This window comes from Manihot esculenta, chromosome 12 (genome assembly GCF_001659605.2).
Source record: "Manihot esculenta cultivar AM560-2 chromosome 12, M.esculenta_v8, whole genome shotgun sequence".
NCBI classification, from domain to species: domain Eukaryota; kingdom Viridiplantae; phylum Streptophyta; class Magnoliopsida; order Malpighiales; family Euphorbiaceae; genus Manihot; species Manihot esculenta.
The window spans coordinates 12,391,078-12,416,479 of NC_035172.2; the positions used below are offsets into that span (position 1 = coordinate 12,391,078).

The following is a 25,402-nucleotide window of genomic DNA, read 5'->3' on the forward strand; positions in this document are numbered from 1 at the left end:
AGCCTCTAGTAGGGTAGAAACATGTTTTCATAAAATGTTTTAAGGTATTTCATAGTTTTAAGTAAAAAGGAAATGAGTTTTTGCATGAAAACAACCTTGGAGGAAAACCCAGGTTCGGCCGCCGAACCTCAAGTTCGGCCGCCGAACATGCATGCATTTCGGGTGTGCCTTAGGCCTCCGAAGGCATAAGTGAGGGAAGTCCAGGTTCGGCCGCCGAACCTCAAGTTCGGCCGCCGAACCTCAAGTTCGGCCGCCGAACATGGCATGCATGCGGAGGCACGTTCGGCCCCCGAACGTGGCTTGGCCAGCCACTATAAAAGGGTCCCTTAGCCGAAAACGGGCGAGCTTTTCTCCCCATTGTCGGCCAAGGTGAGCTCTCCGCCATCCCTCACCAATCTTTGAGTCCTTCCTTCAGATCTTTCAAGATTTTCATGAGTTTTTGCTTTGTTTTGAAGATTTTCAAGTTTTGAGCAAGTTTTGGAGCTTTGAGGTTCAAGGAAACTCAACCCCTCCCATCTCCGAGTTTAGGTCATCTCTCTCTCGATCTCCACGAGGTAAGAGCCGATCTTAAACTCATTGCATGTTTTAAGTAAGTTTCAAGTAGATCTATGGGGTAGAATGCATGTTTAGCTTATGGTTAGGTTTATAGGTTTTATATGTGTTATGAGCAATGTGAGTTGTTTGATGTGTTGTAGTTGGGGTTTTTGATGGTTTGAAGCCCCTAGGAGCTTGTATGCTTATGTATGTGTGTTGTAGAATAGGTTTATGCATGATTGGAAAGTTTTGGAGGCAAATGTGCATAGGAGAGCTGAGTTTCTGCCACTATGGGAGAAACCAGGTTCGGCAGCCGAAGGAACTTTCGGCCGCCGAACATGCTTGTGGAGGCAGCCTTCGGCTGCCGAAGCTTGCCCCCGAAAGAGGACTTTCGTCTCTGTCTGGGAGTTTCGGCCGCCGAAAGTGCCGTTGAACATGCATGAGTTTCGCCTCTGTCTGGGAGATTCGGCCGCCGAAGGTGCCGCCGAACCTGCCTGACTTTTGGCTCTGGAGGGACTTTCGGCCGCCGAACCTGCCGCCGAAAGTGCCCTGTCCAGCCTTCCCTTGCATGTTTTTCTATGATTGTTTCATGATGTTTTAGGGGGTTTTTGGGGAGTAGTTTAGAGTTATGTTCATGTTTGTTTGGTCCCTCATTTGAGTCCACCTGTGTAGGTTCGGACCAGAGGAACCGGGGACCCCAGCAGTGAGTCAGCTGCTCCAGTGCCTGGTCAGAGCTATCCAGAGGTGAGTGGAATAACTCATTACGTTTTAAAGCAAATAATGGACATTTTAGCATGATTCACGCATCATGAATGTCATGTGATGATTTAGGTTGTTTGCATTAGAATTCACGAATATGTTGCATTGCATATTTTAATGTTGATGTGGATGAATGTTGGATGATCCATAGCCCTCGATCTATGATGTGACGATGTGATATGTACGGTACGGAATGTAAGACCAGTGGGACCCATTTTACGTTCGCTGGCACCATGTAAGAGAAAGACCAGGACCCATTCTACGTTCTGGCACAGTTGGACTGTTATGTTATGCTATGTTATGTAAGAGAAAGACCAGGACCCATTCTACGTTCTGGCACAGTTGGACTATGTAGAGGGCTATTGGTGACAAGTTCATCCTTGATGTGATTAGCTGTGATGTGATGCATTCCATGTTATCATATGTTTTAAATGTTTTATTGTTCTGCTCACTGGGCTCTAGTAGCTCACCCCTCTCCCAAATTCCCCAGGTTTGCAGGTACAGGGTAGACCAGGAGGTCCGCAAGAGTAATGAAGTCATGTATATGTAATAGATAGTGTGGACATGATAAATGTATTAATGTTATGTAAAAGTACAGTCTTATTCATGTAATGATATTGAGGATTAGAAATTGTGCTTGACTTTATGTATAAGGTATCCCTTTTAATACATGATCTTAGATGTTTTATGATGTGTATGTAAACCAACTCAACTTATGAGGTATCGCCCATTGGGGCATTGATGAGATCCCATAGAGGGGTCATGATTATGATTATGTCTATGTTCAGTGCATGCACAGGTTGAGTTTGGTGTATGAATGAAAGAAAAGTTTTAATTTTTATGTATGTTGTTGATCATGTATGGGATTAAACAGGTTTATAGGTTGCATGTTAGGCTTGCTATGGGTCCCGGCGGCCTTAAGCTGACCTGGATCCTAGCGCCGGTAGCGGTCCGATTTTCGGGTCGTTACAGTTGCGTCCCTATCGATCTAGAATTTCTGTAATTAAAATTCTGGTTATACTGCTGTCATGACAGCCAATCAACACGCTCTTCTGCCCTTTTTGCCATCTCAATGGCGTTTGCCAAGGTGAAAATCGCAGCTACTCCCATCATACAATGAATTTCGTGATTTAGGCCCCTCTGATAATGAGTAACCTGCCGGGCTTCGTTCTCACAGTTTTCACACCTTGCCTGCAACCTCAAAAACTCCTCGATATATTCATCCACCCTTTGGTTCCGCTGTACACAGTCATGATACCGGTTATACAAAACCTGAGCATGATCGCTAGGCAAGAACCATTGTTTAATCATATGCTTCATCAACACCCAATTTCGTATGGGTTCCAGCCTCCTCCGATAGCATTCATTTTGAATCGAATTCCACCAGACTACTATTCCCCTTTTTAACTTATAGGCCACAATCGGAACCTTGCGATTCTCTTCCACGTTCATAACTTCGAAAAAACGTTCAACTTATGCCAGCCAATCAAGAACAGATTCCACATCCAATGAACCAGAAAAGTTTTGAAGGTCTTTCTTGATCTTGTAACCTTCCTGATAATTCTATTGGGGATTTGCAGGCACAGGATTGACAACCACATAATTGGCGGCCACAAGATTGGCTACTGATTGGGGGTGTACGGCGGCGCGGGTTGGTGGATTCCCTGCCTCAGGGTCAGCTGTCCGATCATCTCCCTCAATTCTGCCAAAGATGCCTCAATCGCAGCAAGTCACCTCTTGGTTATCTGCCATGGTCAAATTTTGTTCTGATACCAGTCTGATAAAGGATTATTTAGACTCCGTCAAGAGTTTTAATCAATATCATTTGGCTAAGACGAGATAAGAGAAAAGATAGGCTAGAAGACGGAAAGTCTTATTAAAATTTCTCAAAGATTGAAAAGTGAGTTTCTAATAGCCAAGGGAGGCTATTTATAATAGAAACAAAAACCCTAATATGCAAAATTATGAAAATATCCAAAAAAATAATTAAATGCAAAATTGACCCATTAAACGATGGAATTTTCATATCGAAATTTGTGACAGGCTTACGATTTTTTATCACACTTTTGAAAGTCGTGTCTTGAAATTCCCTTTCTGAAAAGCTATTGTGGTTCTCTATCGGACGTCGGCAGCAAAAATTAGGTCCGGTCTAAGTCTGCCATAAAGTTTAAGACTAGTTGCTCCATGTTAGTAACTTAGTGTGGTTCTTATATTACTCTTATAGTTTTTTATGCAATTCCTTACATTGCATGTGTACTAATTATGCACATGGCATCATTAAGCCTTTAAGCCTGTGGAGCTGAGGAGGCTAGTGCAAATCATTTTTACATCACAACTTCTAAGCATATACTTTTAGGTATAAAAAGAGTGTTCTCATTGCCAAAACCCTTACCATGGTAGAAACCATCTACTAACTCAATACGAAGTATGATGATGAATCTTATATAAACTATAGAAACATACAGCCCTATATACCTTTTATGCATGTTATACTTACTAACAAAAAAACAAAGCAGTTGAGTTATAAGAGATTCAATCTATTGCATCTATCCTGTTAAGCAATCAACATTCATGAAATTTATCCTTGTATTTAGCAGATAAGGGTGAATTTCATATTTCTAACACTTTAAATCCTAAACCTTAAACCTTTTAGTATATTGAGTTTATATCCAAAGAAGATTCAAATCCTAAACCATAAACCTTTTAGTATATTAAGCTTATATCCGAAGAGGATTCCAGCCCATGCCAGCTCATCATTACTAAATAAACAATGATTATCCAACCAACAACTCGATTATGTAAGTGAGCTACATGTACTTGAATATGGACTATGTGTTTGCTTATTAGAATCCACTCTTATAAAAAAGTTCCATATTTATATAGATTTAACTCTCATTTTATTGACGAAAAAAAAAAATTTTTTTTTTTTGTGTTTACTTTTTATGAAAATAATGATATGAATTAAATGCTTAGACGTATTAAAAATCAATTAAATTATTTATTTAGAACGAAAAAAAAAACCCAAGTAAATCAAATTGATCCGAAAATTGCAGACCTCCCTGTAACAAACGCAAGAGCCCGGGAAGGTAAAAAGCGCGTCGGGTGAGACGCAGAGTGGCGTGCCCCACTTGTCCGTGGAATAGCGACACAAGCAACACGAGGTGTCAGCCACTTGGGCAGCACTGTGCCACTATAGTGACTATGATCCCTGAGCCTGAGTCAGCTTCACTTCGATTCTATGCCACGGCAGTGGGGGCATCTCCCTGTGGTTCCTTTGATAAAGAATGGAGATTAATTCTAGTAAAAACCCAAAAAGTAGAAAGATAAGACCATTAATTAGTGGGATTCTCATTCTCATCCCACCAATAACACTTGCACAGTTTCAAGTAGGGCTCTCATATTCTCTCCTATTGGTTTTCCCAGAATTTCTTTTTGCCTTGGCTTTCCTTTTCCTTCCATTCTCAAATGCTTTGTGGGTCCCCTGCACTAATGCACAATCTATTTTCACACTATCATAATCACAGTATCCAGTTTCCTCTTCTTCTCCTTCTTCTCTTTCTGATTCGTAGTGGTTGCATTTGCAATGGCCATGGCTAAAACTGAAGCAGGTACACTTTCATCTTCCTTGAACTTGCATATGCTATTTATGCTCCTCCAATTTGATGGGGATTAATTTGGGTCCTGTTTCACTGTTTCATTTCAATAAACAGCTTATTCTGATTGAGAAAGCTAGTCTTAAACTCTACGTGCCATGTTTCTCTTCTATTTTGGGTTTGTGTGGTGGCTTTACGACTTTGTAGTTGTAACCTGATTGAATTGTTTGGGGTTTGGAACATGGAACTTGCAAAGTCTCTTTCAAAGTGATGGACAGTTTAGTTCATACGATCTGGTTTGTCGCTAATGACATGTACAAAAAGAAACAAAAGCAAATCAAACGATTTAGTTATATAATGAATAGAGAGAAGAAAAATCCCTTATCTTAATTATTAATAGCAGCAAATTAAGTTACCAAAATTGGTTTAATTGGTACATTTGAAGTTTATTATCGGAGAGGCTCAACCTTTTCTGAAGAATTAAAAAATAATAATAAAATTAATTAAAAATAGAGCCAAGTAGTTCTACCAAAGGGCCCAATTAGACAAAGGAAAAATATGTTTCTGTTTGTAGGTGCAAAAATGCAAATCTGATCTTTTTTACAATCTGATTTTTTTTCTTCATTGTAAACCTTCATGTCTATTTTGTTCTTTTTTTCCCCATTTGTTCCATGACCAACCTAGCAGATTTTCCTTTTCAATTTTTCTTGGGCAGTGTTTATTAAAGGTGCTTTTATACTTCAATTAGAATGGTGCAAATTACCCTGTGCATGCTTTTAACGTAATATTTGTGATAAAAATAATTTTGTCCTGCAGTTCATAATTTAAAAAGAAACAAAGGTTCTTTTAGTCTGTAAAGTAATTTGATTATAACATTGTGCATATACAAGCAAGAAACACTAATTTGTAGTTTAATAAACCATTAGTAAAAGTCATTAGCATGATTTATTAATGCTCTTTCTAGTATTTTTGTAACTCATAATCAATAATCAGCACAATTTTTGGCATTGAGCTTCTGGAAGAAAGGGCATCTTTTGGTGCTTAATCATATGGGTGTCTCAGCAAAACTAATAATACTTCTATCGTTAGACCCTGCTCTATGAGCTTTAAGAAAGCTGAATACATAAGGTCCATAGAGAATTACGATTATTTGATAGGAAAATGTCTTTTGTACAAAATAGTCACATTGGCTGGAGGAACACTTGGAGTCATGTCGCTTTCCTATAGCAGGACTGATTTCATGAAGTCTTCTTATAGTGGGGATGCAACAGCATAAAGATTATTTTTCCCCATCCCAGAAACATAGATAGAACACAAGCTACACATAGTTGAGTTTGTAAATCTTCCATCTATCAATTCTTCTCTTATCTTTTCATGCCTAAATTGGAGATTTAGGCATGTAAAAAATGGCATGTAGGAGGTGAAGCATCCCAGGTGGAAGAAATTGCAGAGAGAAATGCTTTAATGTTTGGTGCAGTATATTGATATCAAGAAGCCCGCTCCCTCCCCACTTCTTCCCTTTACCCTTGAAGTAAAGTCAATATCCCTTCTTTTGCCCTTGCTCTAGAGTGGCACACATCGTGTTTGATTTATTACCATTATGTCTAGTCTGTCTAAAGAGACTAGTGTTCTTGCTTTTAATTTTTGATTTAACATTATTATATGTGTCTTTTAGTGATGCCTATATGCTATATGTTGTTTCCATCATAACACAAGTGTCAGTCTTAGTTGTTTCCATCTGTATGATTTTTAAATTTTTAACATTTTAGAAAGATAATATCTGAATTTTAGTCTCTTTTACACCATGGTATAAACATGTTCTTTTTTCTTAGATTTTCCAAATGGGGGCAAGAGGTTTGAGGATGAACCCTTCTTAGACACGAACAAAAGTGGCATGTTTGGAAACTTCTCCATTTGGCATCCCCTCAAGCTAGTCACATACTGCCTTGTGCTCCTTAGTTTTCTAAGCACTGGTTATCCCTCCAGTGGACCTGACCTTGAAGGTTTGGAGTAATCTAGATATTGCATTTGAAATTCTTACATCATAATTATTAAGACATTTTCATTAGAGTGAAAGATAATTTTCATCGATTCTTGGTGTTTACTTAAGAATTAACAAATTGCATGTGCTTTGTGGTTAACAATGATTTTTATTTACATAAAACCTTTTTTTTTCCTATTTGATTTAATATGTTATTATTTAATTTTAATGAAAACATATAGTCATTTGTTTGTAGAAAAATTAAGTATTTAAATTATTATTTATATATATTCAATTAATATAGGCTTTGTAAAATTCATTGAAACGATAAAGTACAAATTCACATATTTAATTAATGTCTATTAAGACAATGGTACTAAAATAAAAAATATATGGTGAATTTCCAAAAATATATATTATTCTTGTAAAATTGAGTTCATTGAAGTCCGTTTAATCAAAAGGAATTTTTTTATGGCACTTTCTAACAAAAGAGACTTGTCAAAAAAAAAAAAACACATTTCTCAAGGTTTTGGATATAATAAATAAGTTGGAGGAAATCGCTTAGAATACACTTTTTATATTGATAGTGATTAATTAACTCTTATCATCAGAAAAATACATAGATGGTCTTTCAAAACCTTAAGAAATGTTAAATAAATTTGATTAACTATAATTAGATTTATATTGACTTTTTGAAACATTTTTCAAGTAAACTTTATAAGCAAGAAATTTGTGAAGAGGATTAGGGACAAACAACAATATGCTCTTTTCTTTCTTATTTCATTATTTAGTAGTATATTCTAAAATAATTCACGATGAAATGGTTAAGGTAATAACTTTTAATTCAAAAAGGAGTCTTGTTGGAAGGATTTTTATATTAAAGGCTACAAAGTTGTTTGTGTGTGAGTAATAGGGGTGTGCAGTTCCAGGACAGTTTCTTGCAGGAACCGAAACTGAAATTTGGTTACTTGAATTTTTTAGAATAAGAACCATAACTGAATTTTGGTATGGTTTTTATGTATTTTTTATTCTGGTTCTGTTCTAGTTTTCGTGCGGTCCTTGTTTCCTATAATAAAATTTAAAATTGAACGAAATAATTAAATACTTCTAATATAGTACTGCTACTAATATTATTTATATCAAGCTAACAAGTCTCACATTCAAACTTTAAAATAATATCAAACATCCACAATATTAGATAATGTTTTCATCTAAAATATATCAAGGCACTAAATAATGAAACATAATATAATCTTCCTATTACAATTTTCAAACTCTTAAAAAAAAGAGAACAAAAAGAAAAAAAACAACTCCCATTAGAGCTTCTAAAAACTTTGTTGCAATGTTTCTATAAGAAATAAACTTCAACTAAACGAGGTTTTATCATTCTTCTGAATTGTTGCAAATTTATTTAGTTTTCTTTATTTTTTAAAGTAAATCTACATAATTTTATCTAAAATTATGCAGTGTTTAAATCTACATAGTTTTTAAAATAGTCACACATATATATATATATACACGAGTAATAATAACAACTATAAGTACATATACATGTAATTGAATTTATATTCTATTAGTATAAATTCTATTAATATGGAGATAGTATATGATATAATCTATTTAAATAGAATGAAGTATAGTTAACGAATTAAATTAGTTGAATTATACTCTTATAAACCTTTAATAATTAACTAGTGACTAAAAACATATAATAATTATATATAATAGCTACTAATAACAATTATAAGTGTATATACATACATATATTGATATAGATATAATTATTTTAGTAATTTATATTTTATTAGTATAATTCTATTAATATTGATGGAGCATATATACATAATCTATTTAGATAGGACGAATTTTAATTAACTAACGAAATTAGTTAAATTATATCATTATAAATATTTAATAATTCACCAATGACTAAAAGATATAATATTTTTATATTATTATTATTATATATAGATTATAATAACAATTATAAGTACATATATACACATATATATAATTATTTTAGTAATTTATATTCTAATAGTATAATTCTATTAGTGCTTATATATATAATCTATTTAAATAGAGTAAATTATAATCAACAAACTAAATTGACTAAATAAAATGGTAAGAAATATTTAATAATTAAATAATATTGTAATTATATGTGTAATTTTATTGAAATTATAAGATATATAAAATATATTATTGGAACTATATATTAGAATTATAATATCACTATAAATTATTTAAAATATATATATATATATATATATATATAAATCGGTTCTTTGTTATGGTTCCAGTTTGATACAGATACGGTACGATTCTTAATAAAGAATTAGAATCAAATATCTAAATAAATTCGGTTCGGTTCCTACATCATTGATTTTTTTTGGGTTTTGATTCGGTTTGGTATGGTTATTCGGTTCGGTTCAGGACCCAAAAGAACCGGCCCTAATAAGCAGGTTGAATTTATTGGCATTGAGCTTGCCCATACCTAAGTTCAGCACAAAATTGTTTACCTCAGCTAATTCAGGCTCATATAAAACTTAGTCTAGAACTATGGGGTTGAATAAGTGGGTTTAGACTAACCATGATATATGGGCCCAAGGATGCCTACTCCTTTCACATGTTCTTTGATTCTTCAATACATTTTAATTATGCATATCATGTGGCGATTTTTTTCCTTAATTTTCATTTTCTAAGGCATTGTCTAGATTATTGATGGCTGTTTCTGGCCACCTTGCATCATATGTTAATGCCCATTTCAATTAATTACTGTAGGTGAAGCTTTGGTTGAGCTTCTAAAAGCACTCAATGACTCCAATAACCAAATAAAAGATTGGAATTATTATCTGGTGAGCCCTTGCTTTAGTTGGTCTCATGTTACTTGCACAAATGGAAGAGTCACATCCCTGTAAGTGCATTCATTTGGAAGCTGCTTTTATTTTTAAGGAATTGACATGAATGTTTTGATTGTTATTATACTAGATTTTATTTGAAACTAAGCTGATTAAGCTTACAATATATTTACTTTGATGTACTAATTTGTAGGAGCTTGGCATCAAATGGATTTTCAGGAACTCTTTCACCTGCAATTACGAAACTGAAGTTCTTGGTTAGCTTGTAAGTTGGCATTCTTATTGGGTGAAATTGAAATCTATGCATAATGAATGATATTATAGGAACTGACAAGAAAATGAACTTTGTTGAGTGTCCTTGAATAGGATCTTGTCACAGGTCAATTAAAATCTTCCTCTTGCTAGATTAATTTTCTCTTATTAATGTTTTTACTTTTCATAACCTATTGTGAAAATAATTTGAGAATTTGTTTGAGAGAATTCTATGATCTTATAAAATGATGAATAATTTTCCGGATTTTTTGTTCAATGATTTTATACCTTTTTATAGTGAAGACTAAATTCAATTTACATCAAAACCTGAATCCAAACTTCCTATTTTCTACTAAATTTAAAAATTAAACTAAAGATAACAAATGAAAAATTAAACTAAAAGTAACAAGCTAAACTTAGAGATAAGATGTTGATCCTTAATTGTTGCAACCACTTTGATAGAATCTATCAAGTAGAAGGATAATGCATATCCACAACAAACCTAGTTCTAATTCAAACCCAAAAGCTAGCTTTCTTTATAAGGGGCACATTTTCCACAGTAACTGATGTGGGATACTTAATAGAAATAGATAGATCAGGAAAAATGCTTTGGGCAACGTTAAGCTAGAAGTGTTCTCAAACATAGCTTCTTTTGGTTTGAGTTTGGCCTAAAATATTATGACAATATAAAATTTGATAATTTCAGTGAAATGGGTGGATAGAGAAGTACTTGAATAGCAAGAAAATAGTATGCGTTAAAAGAATAATAACATCAGTTTTTAAAATGTAGTATAACAAGCAACAAATATGCAGCTATGCACCTGTATATGACTTAAACTAGAAAGCTTATACCTATATGTGCCTTTTAGTGAAAAGAAACTGTTTGTTTTTCAAGGATGGTATCAAGAAGGACAGTGAGGAGAAATAGGAAGAGAAGTTGAGACAGTGAATAATTTTAGGAAGAATTTTTTTGATTCTATTCCAATTGAATTAATTTTCACAAAGTTTGAGTATATATACACGAAGAATCAATATTAAAAATATTTACAATAAGAATAAAAGCCCTATAATCAACAGTCATGATTAGGAACCTTCTATATTGCTCAACACTTCTCCTTAAGTTGGTGCATAGATATCACACATGTCCAACTTGCAAACCAAGTGTGATAGGTCTTGTTACTGAGCACTTTGGTAAATGCATGAGCTAGCTGTTCATCGGAAGTCACATTATCTAATCTCAAGGTACCATTTATTAACTTTTCTTTAATAAAGTGTCGATCAATCTTTATGTTCCGATTGGTTATGTTGAACCGGAATGTGAGCTATACTAATGGTAGCTTTGTTGTCACAGTACAAGAGGAATTTGTCTCTCTCTAACAGTTTCAATTCCTCCAACAATCTCTGCAACCATGGGAGTTCACAAATTCTCTGTGCCATTGCTCTATATTCTGCCAGCACTTGATCGAGCAAAAACACTTTGCTTTTTGCTTTTCTAAGCGACAAGATTTTCTTACACAATTGTGCAATAACCACTAGTTAACCTCCTGTCATCAAGGGATCCAGCCTAATCTACATCTGTGAATGCGTGTATGCAGAGATGACCGTGTTTAGAAAATATGAGACCTTTTCCAGGAGCAGATTTCAAGTATCGCAAAATGCGAAAAACAACTTGCATGTGAGACTCACGAGGATCATGCATAAATTGATTGACTAAACTGACTGCATATGCTATATCTGATCGAGTATGAGAAAGATAAATCAGTCTGCCTACCAATCTTTGATATCTGCCAATATCCACTAATTTACCAATCCGTACTTGTAGCTTGTGATTGCTCTCAATGGGAGTTTCTGCTGTCTAATATACTAGTTTCTTCCAAAAAGTCCAGAATATATTTTTTCTGAGAAATAAAAATTCTCTTTTTTGATTTGGCAACCTCGATTTCCAGGAAATTTTGAAATTATCCTAGATATTTAATTTCGAACTCCTGGGCCAAAAGTTTTTTGAGCTGAGTCATCTCTTTAGTGTTATCCCGTGTCATTACTATATTATCAATATAAACTATGAGAAGAGTAATTTTACTCTTGTAATGTCTTATAAATAATGTATGGTCAGCATTGCCCTATTAATAGCCAAAGAAAATCATAAGTCTGCTGAATTGATCAAACCAAGCTCTGGGTGACTGTTTTAATCCATACAAAGTCTTATTTAGTCTCCACACGTTTCCGTGTGTTTTTTCATCAGTGAATCCAGGAGAAATTTCCATATACACTTCCTCCTCCAAGTCTCCATGAAGGAATGCATTTTTCACATCAAATTGTTGTAGGTTCTAGTCAAGGTTGGCAGCGCAAGATATCAATACTCTAATGGAGTTCATTTTCTTTGTATTTTATTGTGAACACCCATTTGCAATCAACTGGCTTTTTTTTTTTTTTTTTTTTCAGGTGGAAGAGACATCAACTCCCATGTCTCATTTTTATCCAAAACTTTTGTTTCTTGAATTGTTGCTCCCTTCTAATTATAATCTTTGAGAATTTTCTTCCAATCCTGTGAGATTAAACACTGAGGAAATAGATAAGATAAAGACTCTATAGGATGGAGACAAAGAATCATAAGAGAGAAAAAGTTAAAAATAGAGTGCTTTGTGTAAGACCTAACTCCTTTTTCTTTGAGCGATTGGTTTATTTAGATCATCAATGGGCTCAAGGTTTAAGGATGACTTACCAGATAGAGAAGAGGAAGATTCATGACATTGATTAGGTTGCACAATGTTTTTTTTTTGCTTTTGTTTTGTCTTTTCTTGAGTATTTCCTTAAATTTGGTTTATCCAAATGCCTAATTTGGCCACCAATGGTCTCCTCCTGTATAGTAGTCTCTTGATCACTAATAGTCTCCCCTGTATAGTAGTCTTCTCTAGAGAACTGGGAATCATCTCCTCTCTCATTGTCCTCCCTCTAAAGAGGTGATGGGTTAGTATTGAAGTAAGGTTCAGTCTCTCTAAATGTAATATCCATACTGATAAAGTACTTTCTAGATGGAGGGTGGTAACATTTGTAACCCTTCTGTGTGGGAGAGTACCCAACAAATACATGTTTAAGAGCCCTCGAATCAAGCTTCCCACGTGTCCTAGTATGAGTAAAACATGTGCATCCAAATACCTTTAGTAGAACAGTATAAACATTTTTCCCTTGCAACATCTCTAAAGGGCTTTAAAGGCAAAAACTTTGAGAGACATTCAATTAATGAAATAAGTTGCGGCTAAGACAGCATCTCCCCAATAGGTTTTTGGAAGGTTCATAGTGAAAGAAGAGATCTGACTACTTCCAACATGCGTCTATTTTTCATTTCAATAATACCATTTTGAGCACTAGTGTAAGGACAACTAGCTTGAGGTAGTATCCCATTAGACTCCAGATAAGCAAAAAAAAGTCCATCTATGTACTCTGTGCCATTATTAGTTCTTAAAACTTTTATCTTAGCATCAAATTGAGTGAAAACCATCTTGTGAAAAGATTGAAAACAAGAAAACACATCACCCTTTGCTTTTATCAAATAAACCGAAGTTATACGAATGCAGCAATCAATAAAAGTAACAAACCAACTATTACTAGATAGTGAGACTGTTTGAGTAGATTCCCAAATGTTATAATAGATGATCACAAAAGTGATCATACTCCTATTGTTACTTGAGAGATAAGAGGTTCTTGTATGCTTAGCATATTTACAAGCATCACAAAGTAAGGAATTACATTGAGCCTTACAAAATAAATCAGGATAAAGTTTCTCTAAAACAAAAAAGGATGGGTGTTGTAACCATCGATGCCACTGTATGATTTCCTGGTTGACATCTTGATTTCTTCCACAAAGAGCCTGAGGTGAATTCAAACCCAGATTCCCTTTTAACATGTATAAGCTATTGTGTAGTATACTATTATCAATCCTCTTTCCAGTTTGAAGGTCCTGAATAACACAATAGTAAAAAAAAAAAATTTCAATTTTACAGTTAAGTACTTTGGTGAAAGCGCACTAATAGATAAAAGATTAACAGGAAACGAGTAACATGAAGAACATAGGATAGCTTGATATTTGAGTACAAATAATAGGACCGATTCTAGAGATAGGAGTGGAAGAACCATCTACGATGTGATTCTGACAGTGTTTTTTATAGATATGGACAGTGTTTTTTTATAGATATGGAAGATAATTAAGGAAGCCTTCAGAGGGGCCCTTCATGTATCTATTTGCACCAGAATCAATAATTCATAGAGTAGAATAAGAGACGAAACAAAAAGCATTATTAGAATTCTTATATTACTCACACAAGTCACTGCCATTTGAAGATAAAAACAGTGGAAAAGTTATTGTTACTGAAGAAAAAATTACTGTCCATCAGCGAAAAAGTACGGGTTTAGGAAGATCATAGACGCAATTTGAAAATAAGTCTGCTAGAAAGCTTCTCCCACGTTAGAAAAAGGTGAACCAAGTCACGGGCTTACACAGATTAGAGGCGCGATTTGAAGACGAGTCCGTTGAAAAGGATCGCCATCGAAAAAGACTACCAGAAAACGTCACATGCGCCAGCACATGGCTTCAAACGCATGACCGAGCGATGATGGCAACGACGGGAATATGTTTGATATTAGATGAGCTTTCCTTTGGGACAGGTGGTGTTGAACAACTCTATTGATATAGTTGCCTAGAAGCTTGACCTATTAATTAACCCTAACTTTTTTGTGAGGGGTTTGAAACTTATGCCAATTAAGGTGGTAAAGTTTGGATACCATGAAGAATTTGGGAAGGGATTTTTTTGATTTTATTCCAATTCAATTGATCTTTACAAGATTTGAGTATTTATATACAAAAAATAAATCTAAATTAGGAATATTCACAATAAAAATAAAATCTTTATTGTTATAGATTATAGGAAGTAAATATGTTAATATAGGAAGTAAATATTGATAGATGGATCGGTTGCTTAATCTTAGATTGTATAATCATAGACTTTGATTTTCCTTCCTATTTAGATACCGTCTGTCATGTATAAATAGGTTGTAATCTCTATTGTGAAAAACAACATCAAGTATTATCCTTCTACATGGTATCAGAGCCACTCTGGGTCAGACAAATTGTGCGGAGCTAGTGGGCCTGCGAGGAGAGGGCTACCCGTGTGAGACGAGGTGGAGCCCTCTCCTCGCAGGCCCACTAGCTCCACACAATTTGTCTGACCCAGGGTGGCTCTGATACCATATAGAAGGATAATACTTGATGTTGTTTTTCACAATAGAGATTACAACCTATGTATAGATAAGAGACGGTATCTAAATAGGAAGGAAAATCAAAGTCTATGATTATACAATCCTAAGATTAAGCAACCGATCCATCTATCAATATTTACTTCCTATATTAACATATTTACTTCCTATAACCTATAACACTCCCCCTCGAGTTGGAGAATAAATGTTAATTATGCTCAACTTGTTACATATATAATCAATTTCAGCCATAAGAACAACCAACCCAAAACAATCAAAATAAACAAAGGATCAGAAGAACAGAACCCCTGAACAGTAACTCGTGAACAGTAAACCGATGAACAGTAGCCGTGAACAGTTCCCGTGAACAATACCGAGGAATAGAGCCCTAAGTCTCCAAATGTTATCCTTCTACATTTATAATCAAGCCTAATTAGGGACCTTCTATGTTGATTAGCAGACAAGCATTATAAGAATTCGCTTAGGATTTGGAATTTGCAAAATTTCTGAATGAGGTAGCATTTTACTCTTTGCGGGGATGACAAAGTGAATAATTTTTGAGCGCCATAGAGACTTCTTGTAACATGATGTATTTACTTCATCACTTATATCCACATTGGGAACATGTCATAATAGATGTTGCACTTCGCATAGCTAATATCTAGGGATAAAAATGCTGCTATTGCATATTAGAGGTAAATAAAAGTGATGGCAAACAGGGATGATCCTTCATGTGCACTCTTCTTGTTCTTCTTTTTTGTCATTTTATTTCTTTATGAAATTTGATCCATGCCATTTTATAATTTTTATTTTTGTATTTAATGTCTGATCCTTGAAGATTGTTTGTGCTATCAATACCATCTCTCATTTTTTGTGAGGAAAGCATAGAGCTGAACTGTGAGAATTTCTTTTAAAAGAATAATTCTACTCCATTCAGGGAACTACAGAACAACAGTTTGTCGGGTCCACTGCCTAATTATTTCAGCAATTTGGTGCATCTAGAAAATCTGAATCTTGCAAAAAATAAATTCAATGGTTCTATACCTGTTTCCTGGGGCCAGCTGTTCAATTTAAAGCATTTGTAAGTCTGCATTTATGATTCTGGAACAATCTCAGTTATCCGTTTCATAATTCATATGCATGAAGATAACCATATTAACTATGAAAGTTACTTAGACCATAACTTTTTTCCATTTTCTGGTTCTCAAACATTTTGGTCAATTGTTGCTTCCTCTGAGGAGTTCTACATTTTGAGGTTTCATGTGGCCTTCGGATTGGACTTTTCTTGTGGATTCTACAATATTCATGTGTGGGATTTGTTGTTAAGTTTTATTTAGTTCTTGGATCCTAGATTTACTATTTTAAGGTGCTGATTTGGCCATTGGTTTTCTCTACCTAACATCACAACAATAGCCTGAATCTTGTATACAAGAACGAGTCATTTCATTTTCTCTAGTTTGTTAATCAGGGGAATAAAATATATTAATAATTTTGATGTTTAATTCTGGTTCAATTAAAGCTATGATAGGGTTGCTCAACTTTTAAGAATTGTTCATGACATCAACTGCAAACCTTCTATCTGGATTAGCTCTTTCTCAATTAGAACAATCATTGGATTGACAACTTTTCAGGAGCTTCTGCATCAATTTCTATTTTTATAGCTGTGTTTCTTAAGCTTCTGCACTTGTTGACTGTTTTATTTTCTCTGTATCTTTTAATTTTTGCAGGGATCTTTCAGCTAATGACTTGATTGGACCAGTACCAGTTCAATTCTTTTCAATTCCAGAGTTCAAGTAACTTTCTTAAAATTTATTTTTTTCAAATTGCACAAGACTTTTTTTTTTTCTTTTTACTTTTCATCTAACACCACCGAAGTCTTTTTACTTGCTTAATTCTTTGATTGATATTTTTGGTATTAAGAAATACCCACTTTAATATCCAGAAGTTGAAACTATGCAATGGCCATGGCAAATTTCTAATGATCCAATAATTTAAAAGATTGGGCTTCTTCTAGTAGAAAGGAGAAAGCATTGGCGTTCTGCAAGTTTAAGAGAATTCTCGTTCAGATACATTATTATTACACAGCAAACGTGTACAAGGGTCTGGCTACACCTTCTATGTATAGAGAAATATCGTTTCCTTCCTGCTTTTTTTTTTTTTCACTCTGTCTAGAAGGGAACAAGACCTAGATTCTCTTCCTACTTCATAAAATTAAAAAATATAAAGAAAATCAAGAAGAAATACTTGTTAAATAAAAACTAGCTTGTATCAACTGATGGTGTTCTATGATTGGCTTCATTACTCTGGATATTAAGTTGTAGTTGATCTGCATAAAAAGGAAACATTATTTATCATTGATAACAGGTTCTAAAGGAAAAAAGGGAATGCACTGTTTTTCAATCTTCATGCATATGATGAGATTTTTTTGAACTGATATTCTAACAGGTTTTGTGGGCAATAGTTGCTTAATGCCTCTTTATACTTGCTAATCATGCATGAAAAATCGTTGTAAGAAATTAGAATGTCATTTACCTAGAAGCTGACCTGCTGATGTTTCTTGTACAAATGTCTTAATCTTTGACAAGCTGTTCAGTTGTAAGAAATATTTTTCCTGTTAGTCTTAAAGGTCTTCAGTCATGCAAATAGTTAGCCCCTAGGCATATTTCAGATGGTGACGACCACAGTGAATTTAATTATATTATTAAGTTTAATGCTCACTGAGTGAGGAAATAGAATAGAATAGAATTATTTGAGAGTAGAACAGCTTGATTATTTCCTTAAAGCTAATTGGGGATTTGATAGAGCATAAATTTGATACGAGCCCTATCAAGGCTAGAAACTATAAAAAATTTATCCCATTGTTGTTCTTTTGTAGTGATACTGCCAAAAAAAGGAATAAGAGAATTGAATTCATCTTCGAGTGTCTCAACTTACCCCAAATAACTTGCCATATCTTGATGATTTTGTTGTAGATGGACAATCTCTGACACAACCTTATAGATATGCTGGATATCATTAGTATACGATGTTTTAGCTTTAGTCTACACATTATAGCAAGTTTTACAAGATCGGAAAAGTCCAAGTAATTTGAGTCTAGAGAATGCCATGAAAGACTACGTAATTGAGCATCAATTTTGATCCAATTTGGTTTGTTTGTAAAAACTATAATAGAAGCATTTTTCAATAAGTCATCATCAATCCCTTACTCATAAACCATAATTCTACTGATGCAACCCATGATGTATAATTGTTGCTACATTGTGTTGACTTATTTGCTGAGCTGATTCTAGGTATATGATTTGATTTGATTAGGATCTTTAATTATCTCTGTAATTATTATATGATTATTTGCTTCCAATTTAGATATAATTCTTTGTGTATAAATAGGCATGTAGACCAATTGTCAAGATTAAGAGTGAAATATGAGAATACTCTAAATTTTTTCAAATTTTTTTCAAAATTCTTCATGGTATCAGAGCCTTTTTATGATTTTAGGGTTCAAATTCAATTTTTTCTTTTTTAGGGTTTCAAAACCCTAGATCTACCTTTTTTGGTACTAACCCATCTAGGAGCCTTTCCTCCTCTCACCACCGGCACCAGGAGAATCGTCGGACTGTCGTCGGCCGGTCGCCGGCTGATCGCCCAGCTTCGACCATCTTTCCGGCCTTATCGTGTTGCTACCCGGTCTTTTGGTGAATCGATTGGGCTCTCTTGTGTGTACAACCTTAGATACCTCCTATAATTTCACAGTTCATAAATCTTTACCATGGTAGAAGGTAAAAGGGTATCGATGGAAGAAGGTAAAAGAGTCTCGATTCCTAACCCTGATTACTCATCCTCTGGTGCCACATCTAACTTTGTAAAGTCAGGTAATGCTTCATCTCTTAATAATGTTCCATGGATTATCGATTTTGGTGTGAATAGACACATGACAGCCTCTTCTAAAGGTTTTATCAATTATTTTCCTTCCCTAAACAAAGATAGTGTCAGAATTGTTGATGGCTCTTTTACTCCCATATCCGGAACAGGTTTTGTTATTTGCACATTTAACATTAAATTATCATCCGTCCTTCATGTTTTCCACTTTTTTGTCAACCTTTTATCTGATCAGTGCTATTACCAATGCCCTTAACTGTAAAATTAAATTCTTTCCTGATCATTGTGTTATTCAGGATCTTCGCACAGGAAAGAGGATTGGCAATGGTAGGCTGCATGATGGCTTATATATGTTGGAGGGTGATCCAAGTTCTTCGATATCTCAAGCTTGTTTTGAAGAAAATAAGGATATCAATCAGGAAATAATACAGTGGCACAGGCGGCTAGGGCATCCATCATTTTTTGTCTTAGAAAAACTTTATCCTAATTTGTTTGCTAGAACCCAGTTTGATTCTCTATTTTGTGATGCTTGTGAGTATGCTAAACACACTAGAACATCCTATTCTTTGAGTTATAATAAAAGTCAAATTCCTTTTGTGACTATTCATTCTAATGTTTGGGGGCCTACTCAAACTGTCTTCTTGTCTGGTAATCGATGTTTTATCACCTTTATTGATTGTTGCACTTGTATGACTTTGGTCTATTTGATTAAAGCTAAACGTGATATATTTTCTGGTTTTCAATCCTTTCATAAGATGGCTTGTACTCAATTTGATACTAAGGTGAAAATTTTAAGAACTGACAATGGAAAAGAATATATGGATAGTAGCTTTTCTGTTTATTTGGAGAATAATGGTATAATACACCAGACTAGTTGTCCTTATACTAGTGTTCAAAATGGCGTTGCTGAGAGGAAAAATAGGCATCTATTGGAGGTAGCTCGATCTCTTATGTTCACCATGAATCTATCCAAAGCATATTGGAGAGATGCAATCCTTCTATCTGCTTATTTTATTAATAGAATGCCTCTCAAGACCCTTAACTTTATGAGTCCTTTAACAGTTCTACAAGGAAAGAATTCATACGTTGTTCCACTAAAAGTATTTGGGTGTGTTTGCTTTGTTCATACTAGGACGGTAGGGAAATTGGATTCCAAGGCCCTTAAATATGTGTTTGTTGGTTATTCTTCGACACAGAAGGGATATAAGTGTTATCACCCTCCCTCTAGGAAATACTTAGTCAGTATGGATGTTACCTTCCGAGAAACTGAACCCTACTTCAGTACCACTCACTCACTTCTTTAGGGGGAGAATAATGAGCAAGAAGAGGTGATCCCGAATTCTGTGATTCTGGATGATATGGTTCAACTAGAGAGTTTGAGTTCTAGTAGACAGGGGGAGATGTCCAATCAGAGAGAGAATTGATCATTTGGACAAGCCAGATTTGAGAAGGTATTCGAGGAGAGACAAGGTAGAAAAAACCATTATGCAGTCTACTCAGAGTCAAGAATCATCTTCTGGTGAGTTACCCAGTCAAGAATCATCTTCTGGTGAGTTACCCAGTCAAGAATCTTCTTCTGGTGAGTTACCCACAACTCTTTCTTCTGGTGAGTTCCCCACAACTCTTAAATGCTCCAATGACTTAGATAAACCTATTGCATAAAGAAAATGGGTCAGATCTTGTACTAAATACCTTATTTCTAACTTTATTTCTTATGAATCCTTGTCTCCTTCCTATAGAGCCTATGCTTTGTCTATTTCCTCTGTGTCTAGTCCACAGGATTGGAAGAAAGCTCTTACAGATCCTAAATGGAAGGAAGCAATGATTGAAGAGATGAAAGCATTGGCTAAAAACGAAACCTGGGAGCTTGTCACTCTCATTTGGGAAGAAACTCGTTGGCTGTAAATGGGTGTTCATAGTGAAACACAGAGCTGATGGCACAATTGAACGGTATAATGCCAAATTGATCGCTAAAGGATTCACTCAAACCTATAGAGTGGATTACCAAGAGACATTTGCTCTAATTGCAAAAATGAACTCAATCAGAGTTCTGTTATCTTGTGCAAACAACTTGGACTGGGACTTGCAACAGTTTGATGTGAAGAATGCTTTTCTCTATGGAGATTTAGAGAAAAAAGTGTTCATGGAAATTCCTCCTAGGTTCGCTGATGAGAAGACACAAGGAAAGGTGTGCAGATTAAAAAATGCTTTGTATGGGCTAAAACAATCTCCCAGAGCTTGGTTTGACAGGTTTAGCAGAGCCATGATGTTCTATGGTTACCAACAAAGCAATGTTAATCACACTCTATTTATCAAACATCACAAGGGTAAGATCACCCTTCTTATTGTGTATGTTGATGATATAGTGGTGACAGGCGATGACAAAGAGGAAATGACTCAACTAAAGAGCTTGTTGGCTCAGGAATTTGAAATCAAAGATTTAGGAAGAAGATTGCAATATTTCCTAGGTATCGAGGTGGCTAGATTAGAAAAAGGAATTTTTATCTCCCAAAGAAAGTACATTTTGGATCTTTTGGAAGAAACTGGTATGATGGGGTGTAAACCAGCAGAATCTCCCATTGAAAGTAATCACAAGCTGGAAGCAGGAACTGGTGAGTCCGTGGATGTTGGAAGATACCAGAGATTGGTAGGAAGGTTGATTTATTTCTCACACACTCGATTGGATATAGCCTATGTTGTTAGTTTAGTCAGCCTCGCGAGACTCGTATGCAGGCTGTACTTCGCATCTTAAGATACCTAAAGTCTGTACTAGGAAAAGGGCTTCTTTACTCTAAACATGGTCACCTCCGAGTTGAAGCTTTTACAGATGCAGATTGGGCAAGATCTCTCGATGACAGGAGATCTACCTCTGGCTACTGTACAGTTGTGGGAGAGAACCTTGTCACCTGGAGGAGCAAAAAACAAAGTGTTGTTGCTCGGTCAAGTGCTGAAACAGAATACAAATCAATGGCCCAAGGTGTGTGTGAACTCTTATGGTTACAGAAATTATTGGAGGAGTTGAGATTGCTCGAGAGAGACAAGAAAACTTTGTATTGTATCAATAAAGCTGCTATAAGTATAGCACAAAATCCAGTCCAACATGACCGGACGAAGCACATTGAAATTAATCGGCACTTCATTAAAGAAAAATTAACAGACGGTGTCTTGAGCCTAGTTCATGTGACTTCTACTGGGCAACTTGCGGATGTGTTTACTAAAGGGCTCAACAACAAGATCTACCATAATCTAATTTGCAAGTTGGGCATGTGCGATATCTTTGCACCAACTTGAGGGGGAGTGTTGACTTATTTGCTGATCCTAGCTAATTCTAGGTATATGATTTGATTTGATTAGAATTTTTAATCATCTATGTAATTATTATTTGATTATTTACTTCCTGTTTATATATAATTCTATGTATAAATAGGCATGTAAACCAATTGTAAAAATGAAGAGTGAAATATGAAAATACTCTAAATTTTTCCAAATTCTTCACATTGTAATTTAGCGGTGGTAATAACAAGAGAACTAGATATAGGAGAGATAAGTGGCTTAGAGGCACCTCAATCAACCATGTTGAAGCCTACCATAGAGAGAGAAATAGAGAAGCAACAACAACTAGGGAGGATTAGGCTACTGTGCAGATATGGAGAGAGAAATAGAGTAGTAGTTAGGGAGGATTTCCAAAGGAGGGCAACACAACCATTCTAAGTTCTTGCGACAAAGGTGGTTGGAGGGCAGCTCATGCACCGGCATGTGGATTATTCTGATACATTCTCTTCGGTTGCCAAGCTCGCATCTGTTTGATTGTTTATTTCCTTGATAGCTACACATGATTGGTCTTTGCATCAACTGGATATTAAAAATGTTTTTCTCTATGGTGACCTTCAAGAGGAGGTTTATCTTGATTTGTTGCTCAAGGGGAGTTCGACAAGATTTGTAGACTTCCAAAATTCCTCTATGGCTTAAAACAGACTCCTCGGGCATGGTTTGGTAGGTTTAGTAAGGTAGTCCAATAGTTTGGAATGAAGATGAATAAGTGTGATCACTCAGTGTTTTATAGAAATTCTGATAGTGGAGTAATTTTGCTTGTAATATATGTGGATGATATCGTTATCACAAGAAGTGACGCTGCTGGCATCACATACCTAAAAAATTTCTTAAACCACAGTTTCATACAAAGGATTTAGCCTCCTTGAAATACTTTTTGGGCATCGAAGTTATGCGGTGTAAGAAAGACATCTTCTTATCTCAAAGAAAATATGTTCTTGATTTGTTGGCAGAAATAGAAAAATTGGGTGCTAAGCCTTGTAGTGCTCCAATGACCCCTAACTTTCAACTTACCACAGAAGATAGTGAGTCATTTGCAGATCCTGAAATGTATAGAAGATTAGTTGACAAGTTGAATTATTTGACGGTGACTCATCCTAATATTGGATATTCAGTGAGTGTAGTAAGTCAGTTTATGTTCTCTCCTACTGTTGCTCAATGGGATGCTCTAGTACAGATTCTTTGCTACTTGAAAGGGGCTTTAGGATGAGGCCTCTTCTATGGTAACGATGGGCACTCAAATATTGAATGCTTTTCTGATACTGATTGGGCAGGTTCGAAGGTTGATAGGAGGTCAACCTTTGGATATTGTGTTTTTGTGGGAGGTAATATGGTCTTGTGGAGAAGTAAGAAGCAAAATGTGGTCTCTTATTCTAGTGCTGAATCTAAATATCTAGCCATGACACAAGCCGTATATGAAGTCTTGTGGGTGTGTCACCTGTTGGAAGAGGTTAGGTTCACAAATTCGGTGTTGGTTAAGTTGTGGTGTAATAATCAAGCAGCTATCCACATTACCTCTAATCCAATATTTCATGAGAGGACTAAACATATCGAGATTGACTGTTATTTTTTTCGTGAGAAGGTCCAATAAAAGATAATCTCAACAGGACATCAGAACTGGAGAATAATTAGAAGATTTCTTCACTAAAGCTCTAAATGAGACTCAAGTTGATTATATATATAATAAGTTGGGCATGATTAACATCTATACTCCAACTTGAGGGGGAGTGTTATAGGTTATAGGAAGTAAATATGTTGATACAAGAAGTAAATATTGAGAGATGTGTTAGTTGCTTAATCTCAGGGATTGCATGATCATAGCCTTGATTTCCTTTCCTTTCCTTTCTAGATACAGTTTCTCATGTATAAATGTTGTAATCTTTATTGTAATAGACACAACAAATATTACCTTTCTACAAAGGGGTTTATTTTTATTCAATAACACAAGAAGATTTATTTTAAAAATTGTGAGATTTCGAGTCTTGAGGTGTAAGAGCTTCCTTTGATGAGCTCATTCCAAATCAATCATCCCATGACGCGATCTATAACCTGTGACCATAACATGGATCTAAGGCAAAAAGCTTGTGATGGCACATCTAGATGGATGGCGAGAGCTCTAGTACCAAGAAATCTTCCAGACAATTGGTCACCAACAGCCAAGGAATCTTCCTGTATGGGTGGTGTACTTCATTGCCTTCTAGAAATCCCTCTCCTAGAAGGATAGCTATGGACAGGAAACAAAAGAAGAGAGAGAGAGAGAAAAGAACACAAAAGAAGAGAGAGAGAGAAAAGGACGGGCCCTTTTTATGGCTTTGGTACCATGTGAAAAAAAGAAGAGAAGAATTTGGGATTAGAATGGCTTGATTATTGGAGAATTTTGGGAGGAATTTTTTATTTTATTTTAATTGAATTGATCTTTACAAGGTTTGAGTATTTATACACAAAGAATCAACCTAAATTAAAAATATTTACAATAAAAATCAATTCCTATAATCAAACCTAATTAGGATCTCAAAAATTTGAATCCTCCTGATTAAGAGCCTTCTATATTGGTCAACACTCCTCAAGTTGGTACATAGATATCACACATGCCTAACTTGCAAATTAAGGTATGATAGGTATTGTTACTAAGCCTTTTGGTAAACATATTAGCTAGCTATTCATTGGTATTCACATGATCTAACCTCAAAATACCATTTATTAACTTCTCTTTAATGAAGTGTCGATCAATCTCTATGTGTTTCGTTCAGTCATGTTGAACCGGGTTGTGAGCTATACTGATGGCAGCTTTATTGTCACAGTACAAGAGAAGTTTGTCCCTATCTAATAGTTTCAATTCCTCCAACAATCTCTGCAACCATAGGAGTTTACAAACACCTTGTGCCATCGCTCTATATTCCGTCTCAGTACTTGATCGAGCAACAACACTTTGCTTTTTGCTTCTCCAAGTGACAAGGTTTCCTCCC

At 35.1% G+C, this 25,402-nt stretch overlaps 1 protein-coding gene across 5 annotated transcripts in view; it reads left to right on the forward strand.

Annotated features, from left to right (window-relative positions):
• Window positions 1–4,488: 4,488 nt before the first annotated feature.
• The window catches only part of LOC110628283 (probable LRR receptor-like serine/threonine-protein kinase At5g63710), a 29,608-nt gene continuing 8,694 nt past the window's right edge, over window positions 4,489–25,402 (forward strand). The window contains exons 1-6 of one of the 5 annotated variants that reach the window (XM_043949135.1): window positions 4,493–4,901; window positions 6,719–6,889; window positions 9,652–9,784; window positions 9,922–9,993; window positions 16,168–16,311; window positions 16,958–17,023. In XM_043949135.1, coding sequence (XP_043805070.1) covers window positions 4,877–4,901; window positions 6,719–6,889; window positions 9,652–9,784; window positions 9,922–9,993; window positions 16,168–16,311; window positions 16,958–17,023 — 611 coding nt within the window. In that variant the 5' untranslated portion in view covers window positions 4,493–4,876. Of the gene's footprint in view, window positions 4,902–6,718; window positions 6,890–9,651; window positions 9,785–9,921; window positions 9,994–16,167; window positions 16,312–16,957; window positions 17,024–25,402 lie in introns of all 5 variants that reach the window. The other 4 variants (XM_021774878.2, XM_021774877.2, XM_043949137.1 and 1 more) reach the window with 4 other exon arrangements.